Source organism: Megalobrama amblycephala, linkage group LG19 (genome assembly GCF_018812025.1).
Source record: "Megalobrama amblycephala isolate DHTTF-2021 linkage group LG19, ASM1881202v1, whole genome shotgun sequence".
Classification (NCBI taxonomy): Eukaryota; Metazoa; Chordata; class Actinopteri; order Cypriniformes; family Xenocyprididae; genus Megalobrama; species Megalobrama amblycephala.
The window spans coordinates 20,144,799-20,162,071 of NC_063062.1; the positions used below are offsets into that span (position 1 = coordinate 20,144,799).

Below are 17,273 nucleotides of genomic sequence, written 5' to 3' on the forward strand. Positions count from 1 at the left end.
CACTCTCAGGCGGTTCAATGAGCTCTTTGTGGGAGGTTGAGGTATGCAGTGAAAGTGTGTGTGTGAGTGTGAGAGAGTTGGCTTGTTCTGTTAGTACCTAGCGGATTCATCTAGACTGGGCACAACTCTGGAGGATCATCTTAAAGGTGTGTGTGTGAAGAGAATTACAACAGAAGAGGAGGAGAGAAAGGTGTGTGTAAATCAAGAAAAGGACAAATCTGAGGGGAAAGAAGGTATGTATGCGTTTGTTTCTGTTTGGCATGCGTTTCTCAGTTTTGGCATGTTATGTGCGTCTGTTTGTCATGGTAACCATAAACAGTCACTACTTAATATAAGAATACATACAGTAACTTGAGCTTTCACTCCAACAAAATGCTGCTTGAATCAGAGTCGTACAACAAGACAATATATCTTGTATAACACAGAAGACACAAGACTTTGATTCAAGCAGCATTTTGTTGGAGCGAAAGTAGTTTAGCTCAAGTTACTGTATGCTAGATACTACTGTTCCTTTGAGCTGTCGGCTTTCAAAGCTGGGTTAGTTGGACTTAAAAGTGAGTCTGAATTACTTTATGTAAGTCCAGATTCGTACTGCAGCTGGATACTCCCAGCGAGACTTAATAGACTCTTAACTATCCTCTCTTAGAGCTGTTCAAATGTTTCAAACTCTATTTCACACAACCAAACGTTCATGTCAATTATCTTTCATTAATATAGTCTCACTTTAATATCATTTCATTTCATTAAGATTTCTGACACTGACACATTTTTCTTAGCTGAAAAAAACTAGAAACTAGTAAACATGTTTAAATGCTCAGAACGTTCCAGGAAATTTTGCAGGTGTCTGTGTTCATTTATGTCTATTGTGCACTGGGAGGGAGGTATCCTATTACAGGAGCTACTGCATAATAGCAGGGAAAAATGGACCCAAATATTCTATTCAGTTCAATTCAAATGTCTCTTTTCTCAACACAAATCATTCCAAAGCAACTGAATGAATATGTAAAATGACTATTGCTTTACTACCTCCAGGTTTCTTTCATTCTTTCTGCTAAATGAATAAATTTAAATGATGTTATTGTGTTTATCACAGGGCGATGCTCAGCGAGTGGTTTTGGTGGGATCGGCTGTGGTTGCCGAGGCCAGTGACGTGGGCGGACCTACAGGACGGTGCGGGGTGTGTCTATGCCCGTGTGTCCCACTTGTACATCACTCTACCTGTAGCAGTACTGCTGCTAGGTTTAAGGGCATTATATGAAAGGTACACGCACACATGCACACACAATCTAAATGTTATTGAAAAGACCAGCTTACATCAGCATTAATATACATGCTGGTTTTTGCTGATTTGGCACTGGTAGACTTGTATATCCATGCTGTTCATCAGCAAAACTGAGCTGGTAAAGCCAGTTGGTCAAGGAAGCTTTACTACTTAAGCTAATTAAGAAGGCTGATGAGAACACCAGCATACAAAACACAACATATGCATTATATGTTCTTATATTTGTGCAGTGAATGGTTTCTGCTTAACAGCAGGAGAAGGCATGACTCTTTGTCTCACCGCCTTTCCCTCATTCAATAGGCTGATCGCCGTGCCACTCGCTGAGGCTCTTGGGGTTAGAGACAAAAGTCGCAAAAGAGCGTCACACAACCCAGTGCTGGAAAAATACTACAAAACACACTCTAAACATCCAACACAGGTAACATCCCAAACACAAGACTTAAACAGTGATCTGATTACTTGAAGCCTGTATATATAATGCTTTTTAAATGCATTTTCCATGGAACATGTCCAGATCACATTTCACTTCAAAATCAGAAGGAAAATAAAAATTACGTTTTGTGTAATGAAAATGAAGATTATTTTAAGGCCCTTTAATATTTTTTTTTTTTTTTATTTAAATACTTTTAAGCAATCAGAAATATTCATTTGTATTAATAATCAGAACAAACAGTAAGTGAATGATGAGATGCATAATTTAATTATGCAATAGTTGTTGTTATTCTTTAACCTCCTATTCTTAAAAGGTAAAAGTCTTTCTTAGAACTGATAGGAAAACGAAAGATGTGTTTAGAGTTACAATTACCTTTGCCGTCAACATTATCCGTAGTAAAAGGAAAGATTCTCAAAGCCTTTAAAGCAGGCAAAGTTACTTATGATGTTACATGTTTAAATACAAAAACAGTAGAATGGAACACTCCTCAAATTCATGTCTTATATTTAATCAGTAAATTCAATTAGAACAATAAGACACTTTATAGAGCTGTTACTAATCAAATTAAACTAACAACAAAATTTTTCTTCGCACTGCAGAGGTGGCACAGAAGCTGCATCTGAGTTGGCACAATTACAACTGCATAAATAATGTTGATATTAATGTTAAAAAAAATGTATTCAACGTTTGTTTAATCAATATCACACTTCCAATGAAAACAGCTCTCTTGTTCTTGTGATATTGCTTAATTATATCTTAATAAAAAAAATCAAGATCTCATACAGGTAGACTTTTTTGTAATCATATCTTGAATTTTGTGGGCATTTTTATTAATTTTGGTGACATTTTTGACTCAATCCCTCTTAAACAAATAAATCATACAATGCACATGCAATTTACTGATATCCCTGTAGTTGTGGTCTTGACCTGTCTTGAAATAAAATTCTGAGTCCTCTTAGGGTGCTTTCACATTAGCATTTTTTGTGCGCACCCGGGTTCGATTGACGTCAGAGTTCGGTACGTTTGGATGATGTGAACACTGTCTTCTGAACTCGGGTGCGCACCCGTGAACCGTACCCGAGTCCGCTTAAAAAGGGTGGTCTGGGGTGCGGTTCAAGTGAACTCCGGTACGGTTCTCTTCTGATATGAATGCAAACGTACCAAATTGCGGAAGTGAACCGTTATTAATGCCGTATTATTTGATAAAAATGTTTGTTTGTGCGTGTGTTTCACACACTTTCCCAACGAGCGTGACTGACGTGCTGCAAACAGAGAGCTGTAGTGTAGCCTTTCTTATTTCTGCCGATTTCTGCTCACCTTCAGCGTACTACAGTCGCGGCAGATAGAGGCAAGTGTCGTTATGAACAAAACCAACGGTTCAAAAACAAAAATATGAAAGTGAGGAGAGCAACGTTATGATTTTTGCCGCCTTCTCCTGCGCCGTCGTTACTAAGCAACGGAGTAAACAGCTGCTGGTTTGATGACGCAAACGAACCGCGGGTCGGACCCAAATAATATAATGTGAACAGTCCAGTGGGGGCAGGGGGAGGGGGGAGCAATCGAACCAAGTGTGAAAGCACCCTTAGTCTGAGACCAAGACAAGTCCAAGTACAAATGCGGTCAAGATCAAGACCTTCAAAAAAAATGGTCTTGAGTACTACAACACTAAGGCAAATGGGTCGTGATCAATAGGGGAGAAGCACGTGACATATTCTTCTCAATGTATATTTAAGCAATAGTTCCTAAATTGTACATTAGGATACTTAAATGACTTTATTTAGCTCACCACAATAGTATGTATAAACTGTCAGATGAGACTACACATGACAGTTACATGTTAGAACACACAAGTAGATAAATAGTATGTTGAGAAAAGCATAGGTGTCCTGTGAAGCAAGGACAAGTGACTCTCCCTCCCCAGTAAAAACCAAGACCAGATAGGCCTTAGCATACTGTGGCGATGAAGGCCATCGTCCCACGTTTTATTCATGTCTACCTTTAAAGGGATTACTGATGTAATAGGGCAGTAAAGATTTATACCCTTATTCGCTCAGACAATTATGCAAATTTATGTGCAAATTTATGTGAAAAAATAAAATTTTTTAGACTTTCATTTCTTCAAATGATAATAACAATAATAATAATAAAACACTGTTTAAGAATAAATGATTGTCTTATGGGAATCACAATTAAAGTCACCATGAAATCAAAACTGACCATTGTTATTTTTTACAGATTATTGCAGTGTTTATTGTGAATGATTTTGCACATGATCTGTACACATAATTTTTTTTTATTTGTGCCTTCGTAATCTTTAATCAAAATAGGATTTACCTTAGATTCACCTTAGTATAATAATATACCTTATAATAAGTTGAATATTCTAGTCGAAAATAAAATGTTGAGAATAAAGTCATTAAATTACGAGAAAAAGTTGTTAAATTACGAGAAAAAAGCTGAGATAAAATGTTGAGAATAAAGTCATTAAATTACAAGAAAAAAGTTGTTAAATTACGAGAAAAAAGTCGTTAAATTACGAGAACAAATTTGTTAAATTACGAGAATTCGTTAATTTAATGACTTTATCCTCAACATTTTATCTCAAATTTTTTCTCGAAATTTAACGAGTTTGTTCTCATAATTTAACGACTTTTTTCTCGTAATTTAATGACTTTATTCTCAACATTTTATCTCGACTTTTTTCCCGAAATTTAATGACATTTTTCTCATAATTTAACGAATTTGTTCTCGTAATTTAACGACTTTTTTCTCGTAATTTAATGACTTTATTCTCAACATTTTATCTCGACCTTTTTCTCGAGTTTAATCTCGAGATGGTTTTATTTTTTTATTATTGCTTGGCCCTAATCCTCTTCCGTATAATAAAGCCTTGGACATAAACATTATTAAAACATGATTAAAACAAAATTTTATATTTTAAGGTGCATTAGATTTTTTAAAGGTGTGACATACATACTATAATGTATTATAACTGTAGTTGAGTTATTTATGAAAATATATAATGTATTGCAATATGTATTTTATAATGCATTACAAATACCTTTAGATTAAGATTTCTTTTTGTAATCCGTTATATATTAACAGGCTTCAACAAAAATGTTCAAGTATCATTAATAGAAACATTGTGTCCTATTCACTGGTACAGTATGTGTAAGGCCAGCAATTACTGACATTTGAAGTTTGTGTGTCTAGGAATGTTTGTGTATGTCATGTACTTAGGCAGATATAAAAGGTGTGTGTAAAAAGTTGGGCTGGTCGGAAAGGCAGGTGGAGCGCTGGTTCCGCGTACGGAGGAACCAAGACAGACCCGGAGTTCTCAAGAAATTCAAGGAAGCAAGGTATATTTACACACACTAAACAAACTTTCATGATTGACTCATTCGTGTTTGGCCATATTTGACCTTTTCCTCTTTTCAACTTTGAATGTTTGTTACTAACAAGAGTATTTTCCTTTTTTTAGTTGGCGGTTTGCCTTTTATCTGTGTTCGTCTTTCGGAGGCGTGTTGGCTCTATATGATGTAAGTGTTTTTTTGCTGTATACAGACCTCAGACTGTATGTGAACATCTGAATGACCTCCAAACAGCTGTGTGTAAGAGTGTGAGTGTGTTACAGCACATGCAGAGATTCTCAGGAGAGACCTTGAATCAGCATGTGTGTTTGTGAGAAATGCCTGAGGGGTAATTAGTAACATTTTCCCACCTGTGAACAGCTCCAGCTTGATAGAAAGATCCAGAAATGGGCACAATAACAGGCATGAACAGGCCTTGCACACACCCAAACACACACATTAACATTGTTGTTAAGACAAGCATTTTAGTTTTCACTATTATGTATTTTTATGTATTCAACTTGGAGATGAAATTCCATATAGCCATATCTAGAGAGCTTAGATTATGTTTGAGAATTGTACTTAAGCGTTTAAGAACACAGAAATCAATTTCACAGAAATCAGAAATCACTTCAGACCGACGGCATGAGTGTGAGTTTTTTTTATTTTGATTTCAACAGTTCGATAAACAAGAGGTTAATATTGAGTAACTTACATTTTAGACACAATATTGCCAGCTGCTTTGAGTATTTTTGCTCCACCAATGTATTTTTTTCAGACGGAGCCAAATCAAATCAACACGACTATCTTATCTTGAGCAACACAGTAAATGAATCAGTGTTTTGAACAAATCGAGTGAGTGAATGAATCAGTAATTCACCGCTTGTTTCGTTGCCGAATGAATCAATAATGTGTTTTGAATTAATGTTGATTCGAATGATTCAATGATTCAATTGTCGCCACCTACCCAGCTAACACAGTTACGTTGTGACGACGTAACTGGACCGGACCATATTCGTTGTAGCGACGTACCAAATAACGTTCTAGGGACGTAACTTTGTGATTCCCATATTCGTCGTGGCGACGTTATAGTGGTATGTCTCTGTAACGTGAGGAGTACGTCTCAACGACCAAACTGGCACGTTGTAAAAACGTAACTGGATCGGCTCATATTAGTCGCAGCGACGTTCCAAATAACGTTCTAGGGACGTAACTTTGTGATTCCCATATTCGTCGTGGCGACGTTATGGCGGTACGTCGCTGGAACGTGACAGTAACGTCTTAACGACCAAACTGGCACGTTGTGAAAACGTAACCGGATCGGCTCATATTAGTTGCAACGACGTCCCGAATAACGTTCCAGCGACGTAACTTTGTGATTCCCGTATTCGTTGTGGCGACGTTTTAGTGGTACGTTGCTGGAACGTGACAGGTACGTCCTAAAGACCAAAATACCACCTCGACCTTTACTCCGGGGAATGGAAATGTGCACCGTCCATAACCTTGAAATCAATGCAGAACTGATAAACACTTCATTCTCTGCTATAAAACCTTATAATAAATTCTAATTGTTATAGGGAATTGTATTGCTTTGGTTAATACATTTGCAGATCAAAATATGTAGTGGAAACCAATAGAAACCCTCATTAAATTCTGACAGAAAATGGCTAGAAACAAACTGCATCCATGAAATCATCAGCATTGTTACTTTGTACAATTACTAAGCCAATACATTTGAATATTACCATGTAACCATGTTTTAACCATGTAAAGTGTTAACACATGAATTCATAAATTGAACACATTCATAGATCAAACAATACAATCAATACATAAATGTAACCAGTGATTAATATGTTTTATTCTTTTAATTGACAAAGTGTTTTATCATTAGATGGGTATAGTTAAATAATGATTTTATCAATTATATTTATAGATACTCTTATGATTACTACTATCCATAATTTGGCACAAAAATGACAAAGATATGAAAAAGATTCAGCAGATATTTTATTACTTTATTTGCAAAAAATATATATTAAACCATTTCCTAAGTGTCCTGTATGAGGCAGCTGCTACAAATATACTGAGGTAATGTGCTTTAATACTGCTTTACTGCCAGACAATATCACAATTACCAAAGATATACAGTCCTTGAGCTTCTCAAAAGCTAAAAAAAAATCCAGAAGATGACATTCATAAAGAGTAAAAGATATGTACAAAGAACAATATAGAGATTTTTAGCATTTCTTCAAATAATAGTTTGGCCCACCCAAAAATACATGTACAGTTTTTGTTCAAGAAAATGAACATGCGGACTTTGAGGAAGAATTTGAGATCTCTCATTACCGTGTCCTCAGCTGTGTATAACACTCTTGCCAACAGTGTTGTAGAGGTAGATGATGGAGAGCTGTGAGAGAAGAGGAAGAGGGTCTTTCTCAGGTTCTTCTGAGGCAAGGATAGGAGGATGGTCTCTATATATTCACTTTGGATTTTTGCAAACTGGAAGCTAAAAAAAAATATATTATAGTAGTTATTGTAGTCAGGTTTATTGTTTGTTAGAAAGGTATGAGGAAAGCATGTTTAACTTACATGTTCCTCCTCTTCTTCATCCTGAGCTGCACAGTCACCTCGGTCACCGCTGCTATCATCATCCTCCTCTGGCAGCTGAAAGGTTGAATTAAATTGTTAGAAGTTGCATTTTTACTTTTAAAAGCAGTCTCTTCTACTTACCAAGGCAGCATTTGATGAAAAAATACAGTAAAATAATAATATTGTGAAGTAGTTTTACTTTAATATTCTAAAATAGTTTTACTATTAACTGTTTTCTATTTTAATCTATTTTTAAAAGTAAGTTATTCCTGTGATCAAAGTTGAATTTTCAGCATCATTACTCCAGTCTTCAGTGTCACATGATCCTTCAGAAATCATTCTAATATGATGATTTGATGCTCAAGAACACAAAAATATGAAGCAGCACATTTCAAAAGAAATGTCGAGCATCAATTCAGCATATTAGAATGATCAAAGATCAAGTGGCACTGAAGACTAGAAAAATTATGCCGAAAATTTTTCATCAAAGGAATAAATTAAATTTTGCTACATCTTCCAAATCTCAATATCTTTGATTGGCAGTGTACATTATTACATTTAGATAATAAACAGTGCACAAATTCTCAAAGAACTTACATTAACGATTACTTCAAGCTGGGGACACACTGAACTGAACGACTAGAAGAAACATTCTAAGACTGAAATCAACACACTTAAAAACTGTTTCCTTCGACTGAAGTGGATTTAAATACTTACAGATTATAAAAGACTGAATGCAACTGGCTCTGACTCAACGTGTTTGGGCAAGATCAGTTAATTAGTTTATTTATAATCGGCCTTACAGTCATTAAGTGTGTCCCTGGCTTTAGTCGTTGTTGCAGCCTCCTCAAAAATACATCTTTCTGTACACGAAAGCAAGAAAAAAATATTTTAAGAAAAAATACAGTAAGGGCATATTTCATGTAGCCTAAATGAATTGCGATTATGAAGTTTTTTTTAAATTTTTGATAGTATTTTGAAATCATTAAAATATGTATATATTGTGAGTTACAACATTATTTGTTTTTATCATGACATGAATTCATGTCGTTCCAAACCTGTTAAGACTTTCGTTCATCTTCAAAACACAAATAAAGATAATTTAATGAAATCTGAGAGCTTTCTGTCCCTCCACTGACAGTCTACACAACTGCCACTTTGATGTTTAAAACAAAAGTTCATACAGATCGTAAATCTAATCTAATGAATATTGAGAGGTTTAGTTCAAATTTTCTGAATAAACTCGATCACTTTATATAATGAACAAATTTAATACACTAGTGAATATACAAAAAGTACAGTTGAGCTTCCATTTATGTTCGCTAATTAATGTTTATATGTAAATAAAAGTCTAAACTCAAAACTGTATATTGCATTAAGCGAACAAGTCTCTTTTAAGTTCATTCACAAGTCTCTTTTGAAGTCCATTCATATGGATAACTTTTACAATCTCTTTATGAACTTTTTGAAGTATCAAAGTGTTAGTTGCATGGTCTGTAAATTGAGGGAGATAACTCTCAGATTTCATTAAAATATCTTCACTTATGTTTCGAAGATGAACAACACATTCTTGCATGTTCGGAATGACATAAGGGTGAGTCATTTTTTTTTTTTCATTTTTGTGTGAACTAACACTTTAGGCAGGCGTACACTTTGTAAGTTCGAAAACTCAGTAGTTTGTGAGCCCTTGCATACAAGTTAGTTAACCCGATAATCATGTCAAAGCAGTTGGTACATTGCACGACTGCACTACACAGCTTTTCTTTGTTTTAAAAACAGACTTAACATTTATCTATTATGGGTCCTAATTAGGAGACGATGAGCACATTAAGCTTTGTGCCATGCTGTTTATATTTATCAAGGAGTAAAAATGCCCCTTTCAACGCCCAAAACAAGAAGCTTGCGGATGAGATGATGAGAGGAAGGAGATTTTGGATTGTATTTGATAGTCAAATTGATTCGAACAGTTTTAATCGAACAGATTTTAAAAAAGCTTTAATCATGCCCTTTCAATCCGAATTAAATGTCAATTGGACCCGGCCAATTCATTTCAACTAATGTGGTTACATGTGACTTTTTATTCCATCTGTGCTACTAGTCTGATTAAAGTCTGATTATTAGAGCCCATGTAAACACAGCTAATGTTGCTGCTATAGCTTCAGATTTAAAAAAGTTATAGGGTTGCCAAGCAGCCTATGTGATGTGATTGTGTATCATTTGAGACTATACAATAGCTGCATTTACATGGACCCTAATAATTAATTTGTAATCGGTGAGGGTGAGTAAATGATGACAGAATTTTCATTTTTGGGTGAACTATCCCTTTAAGTCACATGCAACCATGTCATTCAGAATAAATTTGCCAAATCAGATTTTAAAATTTCATTCTGATTGTAAGGGGTGGTTTAAACCTTTTCTAATCTGTTCGATAGGACATGTAAACACTTGATCAGATTAAAAACTGAAATTTGAAAGTGTAAAGCATGTGTAACCATTGTTGTTGAATGAATGCAGTGTAATAAATGACGGTTGTCATAAAATTTCAAAATGCTTCTGTTTAGTTTTGAGCATTTTTACTGCTTGATAAATATAAACAGCATGGCACATAGCTTCATGTTCTCTGCGTCTCCTAATCAGGACCTGGAATGATAAATATAAAGTCTGCTTTTTGAAACAGAAAAGAAACAATGACAGGATGATGGTTAATATGCACCAACAGCGGGAAAGTCTGTAATTTTGGACAGACAGTGCATTTTAAAATATCAAATCCGATTTCTAAATAAATGTACACATCACCTATATTCAGATTCATCAATCACAATGATTTCTGAATTAAATAAAAAGTGTAAATGTATCAAATAGTAAAATTGCTGACCCCTCAAATTCAGAATTATTAACATCTCCTTGTCTCTGTGAGTAATTGAATTGTGAAATTCAACCCTGTGAATTACCTGTTTGTCCTCCTGAGCCTTTTAAAGGGTTAGTTCACCCAAAAATGAAAATTCTGTCATTTATTACTCACCCTCATGCCGTTTCAGACCCGTAAGACATTAATCTTCAAAACACAAATTAAGATATTTTAGTTGAAATCCGATGGCTCAGTGAGGCCTCCATAGGGAGCAATGGACACTTCCTCTCTCAAGATCCATAAAGGTACTAAAAACATATTTAAATCAGTTCATGTGAGTACAGTGGTTCAATATTAATATTATAAAGCGACAAGAATATTTTTGGAGCGCCAAAAAAAAAAAAAAAATAACGACTTATTTAGTGATGGCCAATTTCAAAACACTGCTTCATGAAGCATCGGAGCACAAATGAATCAGTGTGTCGAATCATGATTCAGATCGCGTGTCAAACTGCCAACGGCTGAAATCACGTGACTTTGGCGCTCCGTACAGCAGATTCGACACACTGATTCATCTGTGCTCCGATGCTTCCTGAAGCATTGTTTTGAAATCGGCCATTGTCAAGTTATCTAGGGATTCTTCTCTGCCACAATGTTTACCCTAACTTGACAAAGGCTTCAACCAACTCTTGAGTGCGCATGGAATAACTCAAAACATCCTTTATCATCGAAGCAATTTATTTTCAGTAACAACTTGATCCTCATTTGCTTTACTTCACAGGTTAATTCAGATGTTTAACTCAGATGCTTAGACAGATGTTTAGCTTAATAACCGGTAGCGTCTCAAAGTTGATGAACACATTGTGGCTTTTCCCAACTGTCTTTGACCAAACTCAGCATGTGGTTTCTTCCAAACTCAGTGGCTATATCCATACATGCTTTAACAACACTTATCCTTTGGTTTTATAACCAGTATTAGCACCAACTTGGGTAAAAGAAGCGCATTCACTGCCAGCAGAGATCCTCTGCACACTGATAATCAAACAGGCACACCTGGTTCTATGTGACATGTGGAGATCCAATGGCCAATCAGCTTCCTTGTTCCTTCCAGGTTGCACTACGTGTCCACAACCAATAGTATTCATTCATTTTGATCTCACATCAAACCTCATCTCATCCGATAGATTTCCAGTCTTTATTTAACAATAATGAATACAATTTTTTCCCTTAGAATTTCAAGTTTAACTTAACAGCCATCACTAAATAATTCGTTATTTAGTTTTTTTGGTGCTCCAAAAATATTCTTGTCACTTTATAATATTAATATTGAACCACTGTACTCACATGAACCGATTTAAATATGTTTTTAGTACATTAATGGATCTTGAGAGAGGAAATGTCCATTGCTCCCTATGGAGGCCTCACTGAGCCATCGGATTTCAACTAAAATATCTTAAATTGTGTTCTGAAGATTAACAAAGGTCTTACGGGTGTGGAACGACATGAGGGTAAGTAATAAATGACAGAATTTTCATTTTTGGGAGAACTAACCCTTTAACAAGAAGGCTGCTTTTATGGCTGGATGCTGATTGACACATCTTTTGACCATGTTCTCACATCCAGGACAACAAAATGATCAAGCAGACCTGAAACAAATTACCATGATTGAAATCACTTTAAATCCATTTAGTCTTACCTAAGTGATATTGGAAAAGTGAGGCATAGTTGTTCACCCAGTATACGCTGCTTCTCCTGGAACATGGTCTGCATGATGAATGATCTCTTGATCCTGGACCCGTGCAGTCCACCTGGAGATTATCTGAATGATATGTGGTTGTATATAAAGGGCAATTAATGACTGAACGTTACATACATACCGATAGCAGCACCATTAGTCCAGGACCTTATAAATATCTACTGGTACTGAACAAGTCAGAAACTAATTTAATACCCACCCCTGCTTATAATCATTGTTGTCTTGTTGTTGCTGCACAGGCTGTCTCTCCTCCAGCTGCTGAAAATAAAAAGTATGTTAGATTTCTTAGAATGAATAGACTCACACATAACGTTCACATTAAACCAGTAAGTGGCGACAAACGAGAATATTTTGTTATAAACAACTCTAAATCATTGATTTGGCTGCTTCACTGGCTGTCATTACAAAGAATTTAAGTAAACAAATCGTGAAGTAATTAACCGTGTCTGATTTTATTGAATTTTCAATATGGTTCATATGAGCTTCAAGGAGGCCAGGCAGGGTCTAAAATTAAAAAACACTTTACTACAGTTGCCGTTTAACGAATATAAGTGATTATTTTGCCGTTTAGAGCATTAAACAGTGAACGTTACACTTAAAATAACTAAAATAAGAATATAAAACTGCGTCTCAGATAATTTTAACATTAACGCCTAAGTTACCTCAGACCGCCTCACGGGGACAGCGCTCGTGCGCACATTAACCAAACGTAATTTATTTATGAAATACATTTAGAAAACCAAAAACACTGCACTAACATTACTCATCACAAGTGATATTTAGTGTCACATGGGCAAAAACGATGAATAAAAGCAGTACCTTAAGGGCTTACCTTTTACTCCGTGTCCGTCTGCTGGAAGTCGACCGTTACAGAACAAAATGATGCGCATGCGCAGTACTCAAGATTCTCCGAAAGTCCGTTAGACTTGCTCATTTAAAATTTCGAATTTGTCTCGCGCGTGCCCCATCCAATAAATCTCCTTCATTCACAAACACAACATATAATATATAAACATGTCCATAACTTTTGGCGCTCTAACGGTTAAACAGAACGGCATGCATCTTGCGGAAGAACATTGTAGCCGGAGCTACTTCTCTGTTTATGTATATGACGAATCACGCAGGTATTTGTGCTACTCCGCAGCGGTTCCTACCAGACTGGTCTAAAATAGTCCGAATATAAACACTTATCTAGGTGTACCATAATGATTCAGGGTACAACAAAAACACGGTTTGGAAAATGTATTCATGTTGTACATTCCCATTGTATAATTTTTGTACATTTTGAACACAAAAAGTTACATATCTGGAAAGTTATCAGGAGACCAATGGACCACGTCGCTACAACGTTCTCCGTGGGATTAACCAGCGACGTCTTTTGAGGACGTGCCCGCGACGTTTCTGGAACGTTAGCCAAGATTCTTTAAAAAAAAAAAAAAAAAAAATGGAACTTTACCACGACGTCCTCACAACGTTATCATTCAGTAAACCTCTTGTTCACAAACATATGAATAATCACAATTTATTAAGTAAATGTTAGGTAGTTTTGCTGGCAAACATTTTATGAATGTTTAGTAGGCTATTAGGTATATCTCAAATATAAATAAAACTATGTCGATTCGTTTAAAAAGCTTGAATCAATTAAATTTACTCATACTATCCAAATGCCATATTAACAAACATAATGTTGGCTTAATGCAATATCTGGAAAGTTATCAGGAGACCTGTGGACCACGTCGCTACAACGTTCTCCGTGGTATTAACCAGCGACGTCTTTTGAGGACGTGCCCGCGACGTTTCTGGAACGTTAGCCAAGATTCTAAAAAATGGAACATTACCACGACGTCCTCACAACGTTGTCATAAAGTAATGTCACGCTGACCAAATGACGACTAACTGACGACGTCGTCACAACGTACTGTGTTTGCTGGGTAATGGCGTAACGATGTAACTTGGAGAAAGGCAGTATCAAATATTTTCGTGTGTATTTTATTTGTTTTGTTTGTTTGTTTGTTTGTTTTATTTATAAAGCACAATTAACAACAACATCAGGTTGACCAATTTGCTGTACAATAATAACTATGAGTTATTAGTATTGACCGTGAGTCCTGCATGGGGAGCAATGACATTTCCTCTCTCAAGATCCATAAAGGTACTAAAAACATATTTAAATCAGTTCATGTGAGTACAGTGGTTCAATATTAATATTATAAAGCGACGAGAATATTTTTGGTGTGCCAAAAAAACAAAATAACGACTTTTATAGTGATGGCCGATTTCAAAACACTGCTTCATGAAGATTCGGAGCGTTATGAATCTTTTGTATCTAATCATGATTCGGATCGTGCGTCAAACCACCAAACTGCTGAAATCACGTGACTTTGGCGCTCCGAACCGCTGATTCAATGCTCCGAAGCTTAAGCAGTGTTTTGAAACGTTTTGAAATCATTTTTGGGTGAACTAACCCCTTAATGGTATTAATTGGTTATAAAAACAAATAAACTGTGAATTATATTGTTTTGTGCAACAGAAACCATGGTTTTATGATCTTCGGGAAGTGTGGGCAGGATTTCCCAAACAAGTAAGTACATTATGGAAAAACTAAGTGTTATAAAAGCCAAGACTGAATATTTGCATATTGTTCCGGGAGGGTTGTGTTTGTGCAAGCATGTTTGAATGGCGGTTGGTTTTTAAATATGTTTGTTTTGTGTGATTCTATATATGTGTGTGTGTGTGTGTACAGACACTGCTGGACTCTCAGTACTGGTATTACATCATCGAGATGAGTTTTTATGGTTCTTTACTGTTCAGTGTGGCTGCAGACGTAAAACGGAAGGTAATTATGCACCAATATCAGTATTTCCATTTCATCTTATCAGTTATGCGTATTCCCGTATCACTTAAAAGATAATGTACGAGTATATGTAATCGTTAAGGTCACATCAAGTTCATAAACACTAGCCTGCAGGCAGCACTATTAATGTCATAACACGGTCAACAAGTTACTTTACACAAGTCATTATAATGCAATAATTCATGCAGTTCAGTGATTTAAATGGAATACAATGTTTTGCATTTATTAAAATATGTTTTTGGAGACATTTTATGGAATTTGTAAATAACTGATATGAATATGAAATTGCCATATCTTAAGAGATATGTCTGTTAAGGTTTATGGAGCTTTATTTCTCTCTCCGTATGGATTTGTAGGACTTTAAGGAGCAGTTGGTCCATCATTGGGCTACTTTAACCCTGCTGTCCTTCTCCTGGTGTGCAAACTACATCCGCATTGGCACACTGGTCATGCTGGTGCACGACACATCTGATGTCCTTCTCGAGGTGAGAAAGAGAAATAGTGAAAGAAGAGTCAAACTTATCTTAAAGATCACCCAAAAAATAAAGTCAACAAGAATTTTTATGTTTTCTATTTATTAAATTTTTTACATTTAAAAAATAAGCAGCACAACTATTTTCAACACCAAATCAACATATTAAAATGATGTCTGAACTATCAAGACTGGAGTGATGGCAGCTAAATAAAAAAAATATGATTAAAAAAGTTTTGCCAGGAAGAAATTGTATTTTAAAATATATTCAAATATAAAACAGTTATTTTACACCATAATTGTTTACAATATTACAGTTTTTACTGTATTTTGGCAGCATTAGTTAGCTTAAGACTTCAAAAACATTAAAAAAAATCTCCTACAAACCTTTACACAGTAGTAGTGTATGCATATGTACAGTATAGGGTGTTTTGTGTTAAAGGTTTTTCTTTTGTCTGTTTCTCCAAGTCTGCTAAGATGTTTAACTATGCTGGATGGGAGACGACCTGCAACAGCATATTTGTGGTGTTCGCTCTGGTCTTCATGGTAACCAGACTCATCATCTTCCCTTTCTGGTAAGTGTGTAACAGAGGTAAAAGTGTGGAGGATTTTAGGGTTACATTTGTTAAACTGTGTGCCTGTGTCATGTGTGCAGGCTGATCCACTGTACGTGGGTGTATCCTCTGGACCAGTTTGAACCCTTTTTCGGCTATTATTTCTTTAACGTCATGCTTGTGGTGTTGCTGTTATTACACATGTTCTGGGCCTCCCTGATCCTCCGCATGGTCAAAAAGTTTCTCTTCGGCAATGTGAGTATTCATTGTTCTCCAAATAAAATAGCTATTGAAGCAGTATGCCAAAAGAGGCTGTACATTTTAGTGATTTTATTATGGTGAAGGATTGTTGATAGGACTTTTTTTTATCAAACAGCACCAATAGCAAAATGATAAAACACCAACTTTTATTCAATTTACTAGAAGTACTTTTTGTTTTGATGTTTGTTTGTCACATTCACACTTTACGCACAAGATTAATTCTCTTTCTCTTTAGCTAAAGGGTGATGAGCGCAGTGATGAAGAAGAGGATACGCAGGGCTCTGAGGAAGACTACAAGCACACAAATGGATACGCTAATGGATCTGGGAATGGATTGTCTAATGGCCATTGATACAGAGGGAGAGCTTCCATATATATAGACACAAATAACCTTTTGATGCCATGCATGCATATATGTCCATATTGGACACATGATTCATCTGTGAATTTTCATTTTTGCATAGCCTTTTATATTAAGGTTTGTATATGTACAGATTTTATGGTAGATCAATAAAATCAATACAAAGTATTTTCAAACATCAGTTTTTAAATTAAAACTTGTTAGCATGTGCCAATCCAAGCCGTAGTTAAAACTTTCCACATGAAATTGCCTTGAAAAATACAATAGAAACAGTAATATTGTGAAATATTACTGCAATTTAAAATGACTGTTTTCTGTTTTAATATATTTTCAAATGTAATTTATTCCTGTGACTGCAAAGCTATTATTCCAGTCTTCAGTGTCACATGATCCTTCAGAAGTCATTCTAATATGCCGATTTTATGACCAAAAAAAAATTCTTAAAATCTAATTATTCTTCTTATTGTTAATATTTTTGGAAACCGTGAAACATTTTTTGTTCAGGAATAG

The 17,273-nt window shown here is 35.5% G+C and overlaps 1 protein-coding gene across 1 annotated transcript; it reads left to right on the plus strand.

The window, feature by feature from the left end:
• cers3b (ceramide synthase 3b) lies at window positions 1-16,931 on the plus strand. Its single transcript, XM_048168576.1, has 11 exons — window positions 1-233; window positions 1,094-1,261; window positions 1,583-1,700; window positions 4,956-5,074; window positions 5,197-5,254; window positions 14,792-14,842; window positions 15,005-15,097; window positions 15,472-15,600; window positions 16,056-16,162; window positions 16,243-16,396; window positions 16,638-16,931. The coding sequence occupies exons 2-11, from the start codon at window positions 1,098-1,100 to the stop codon at window positions 16,752-16,754; spliced, it is 1,110 nt and encodes a 369-aa protein (XP_048024533.1). The 5' UTR covers window positions 1-233; window positions 1,094-1,097; the 3' UTR covers window positions 16,755-16,931.
• Window positions 16,932-17,273: the final 342 nt, after the last annotated feature.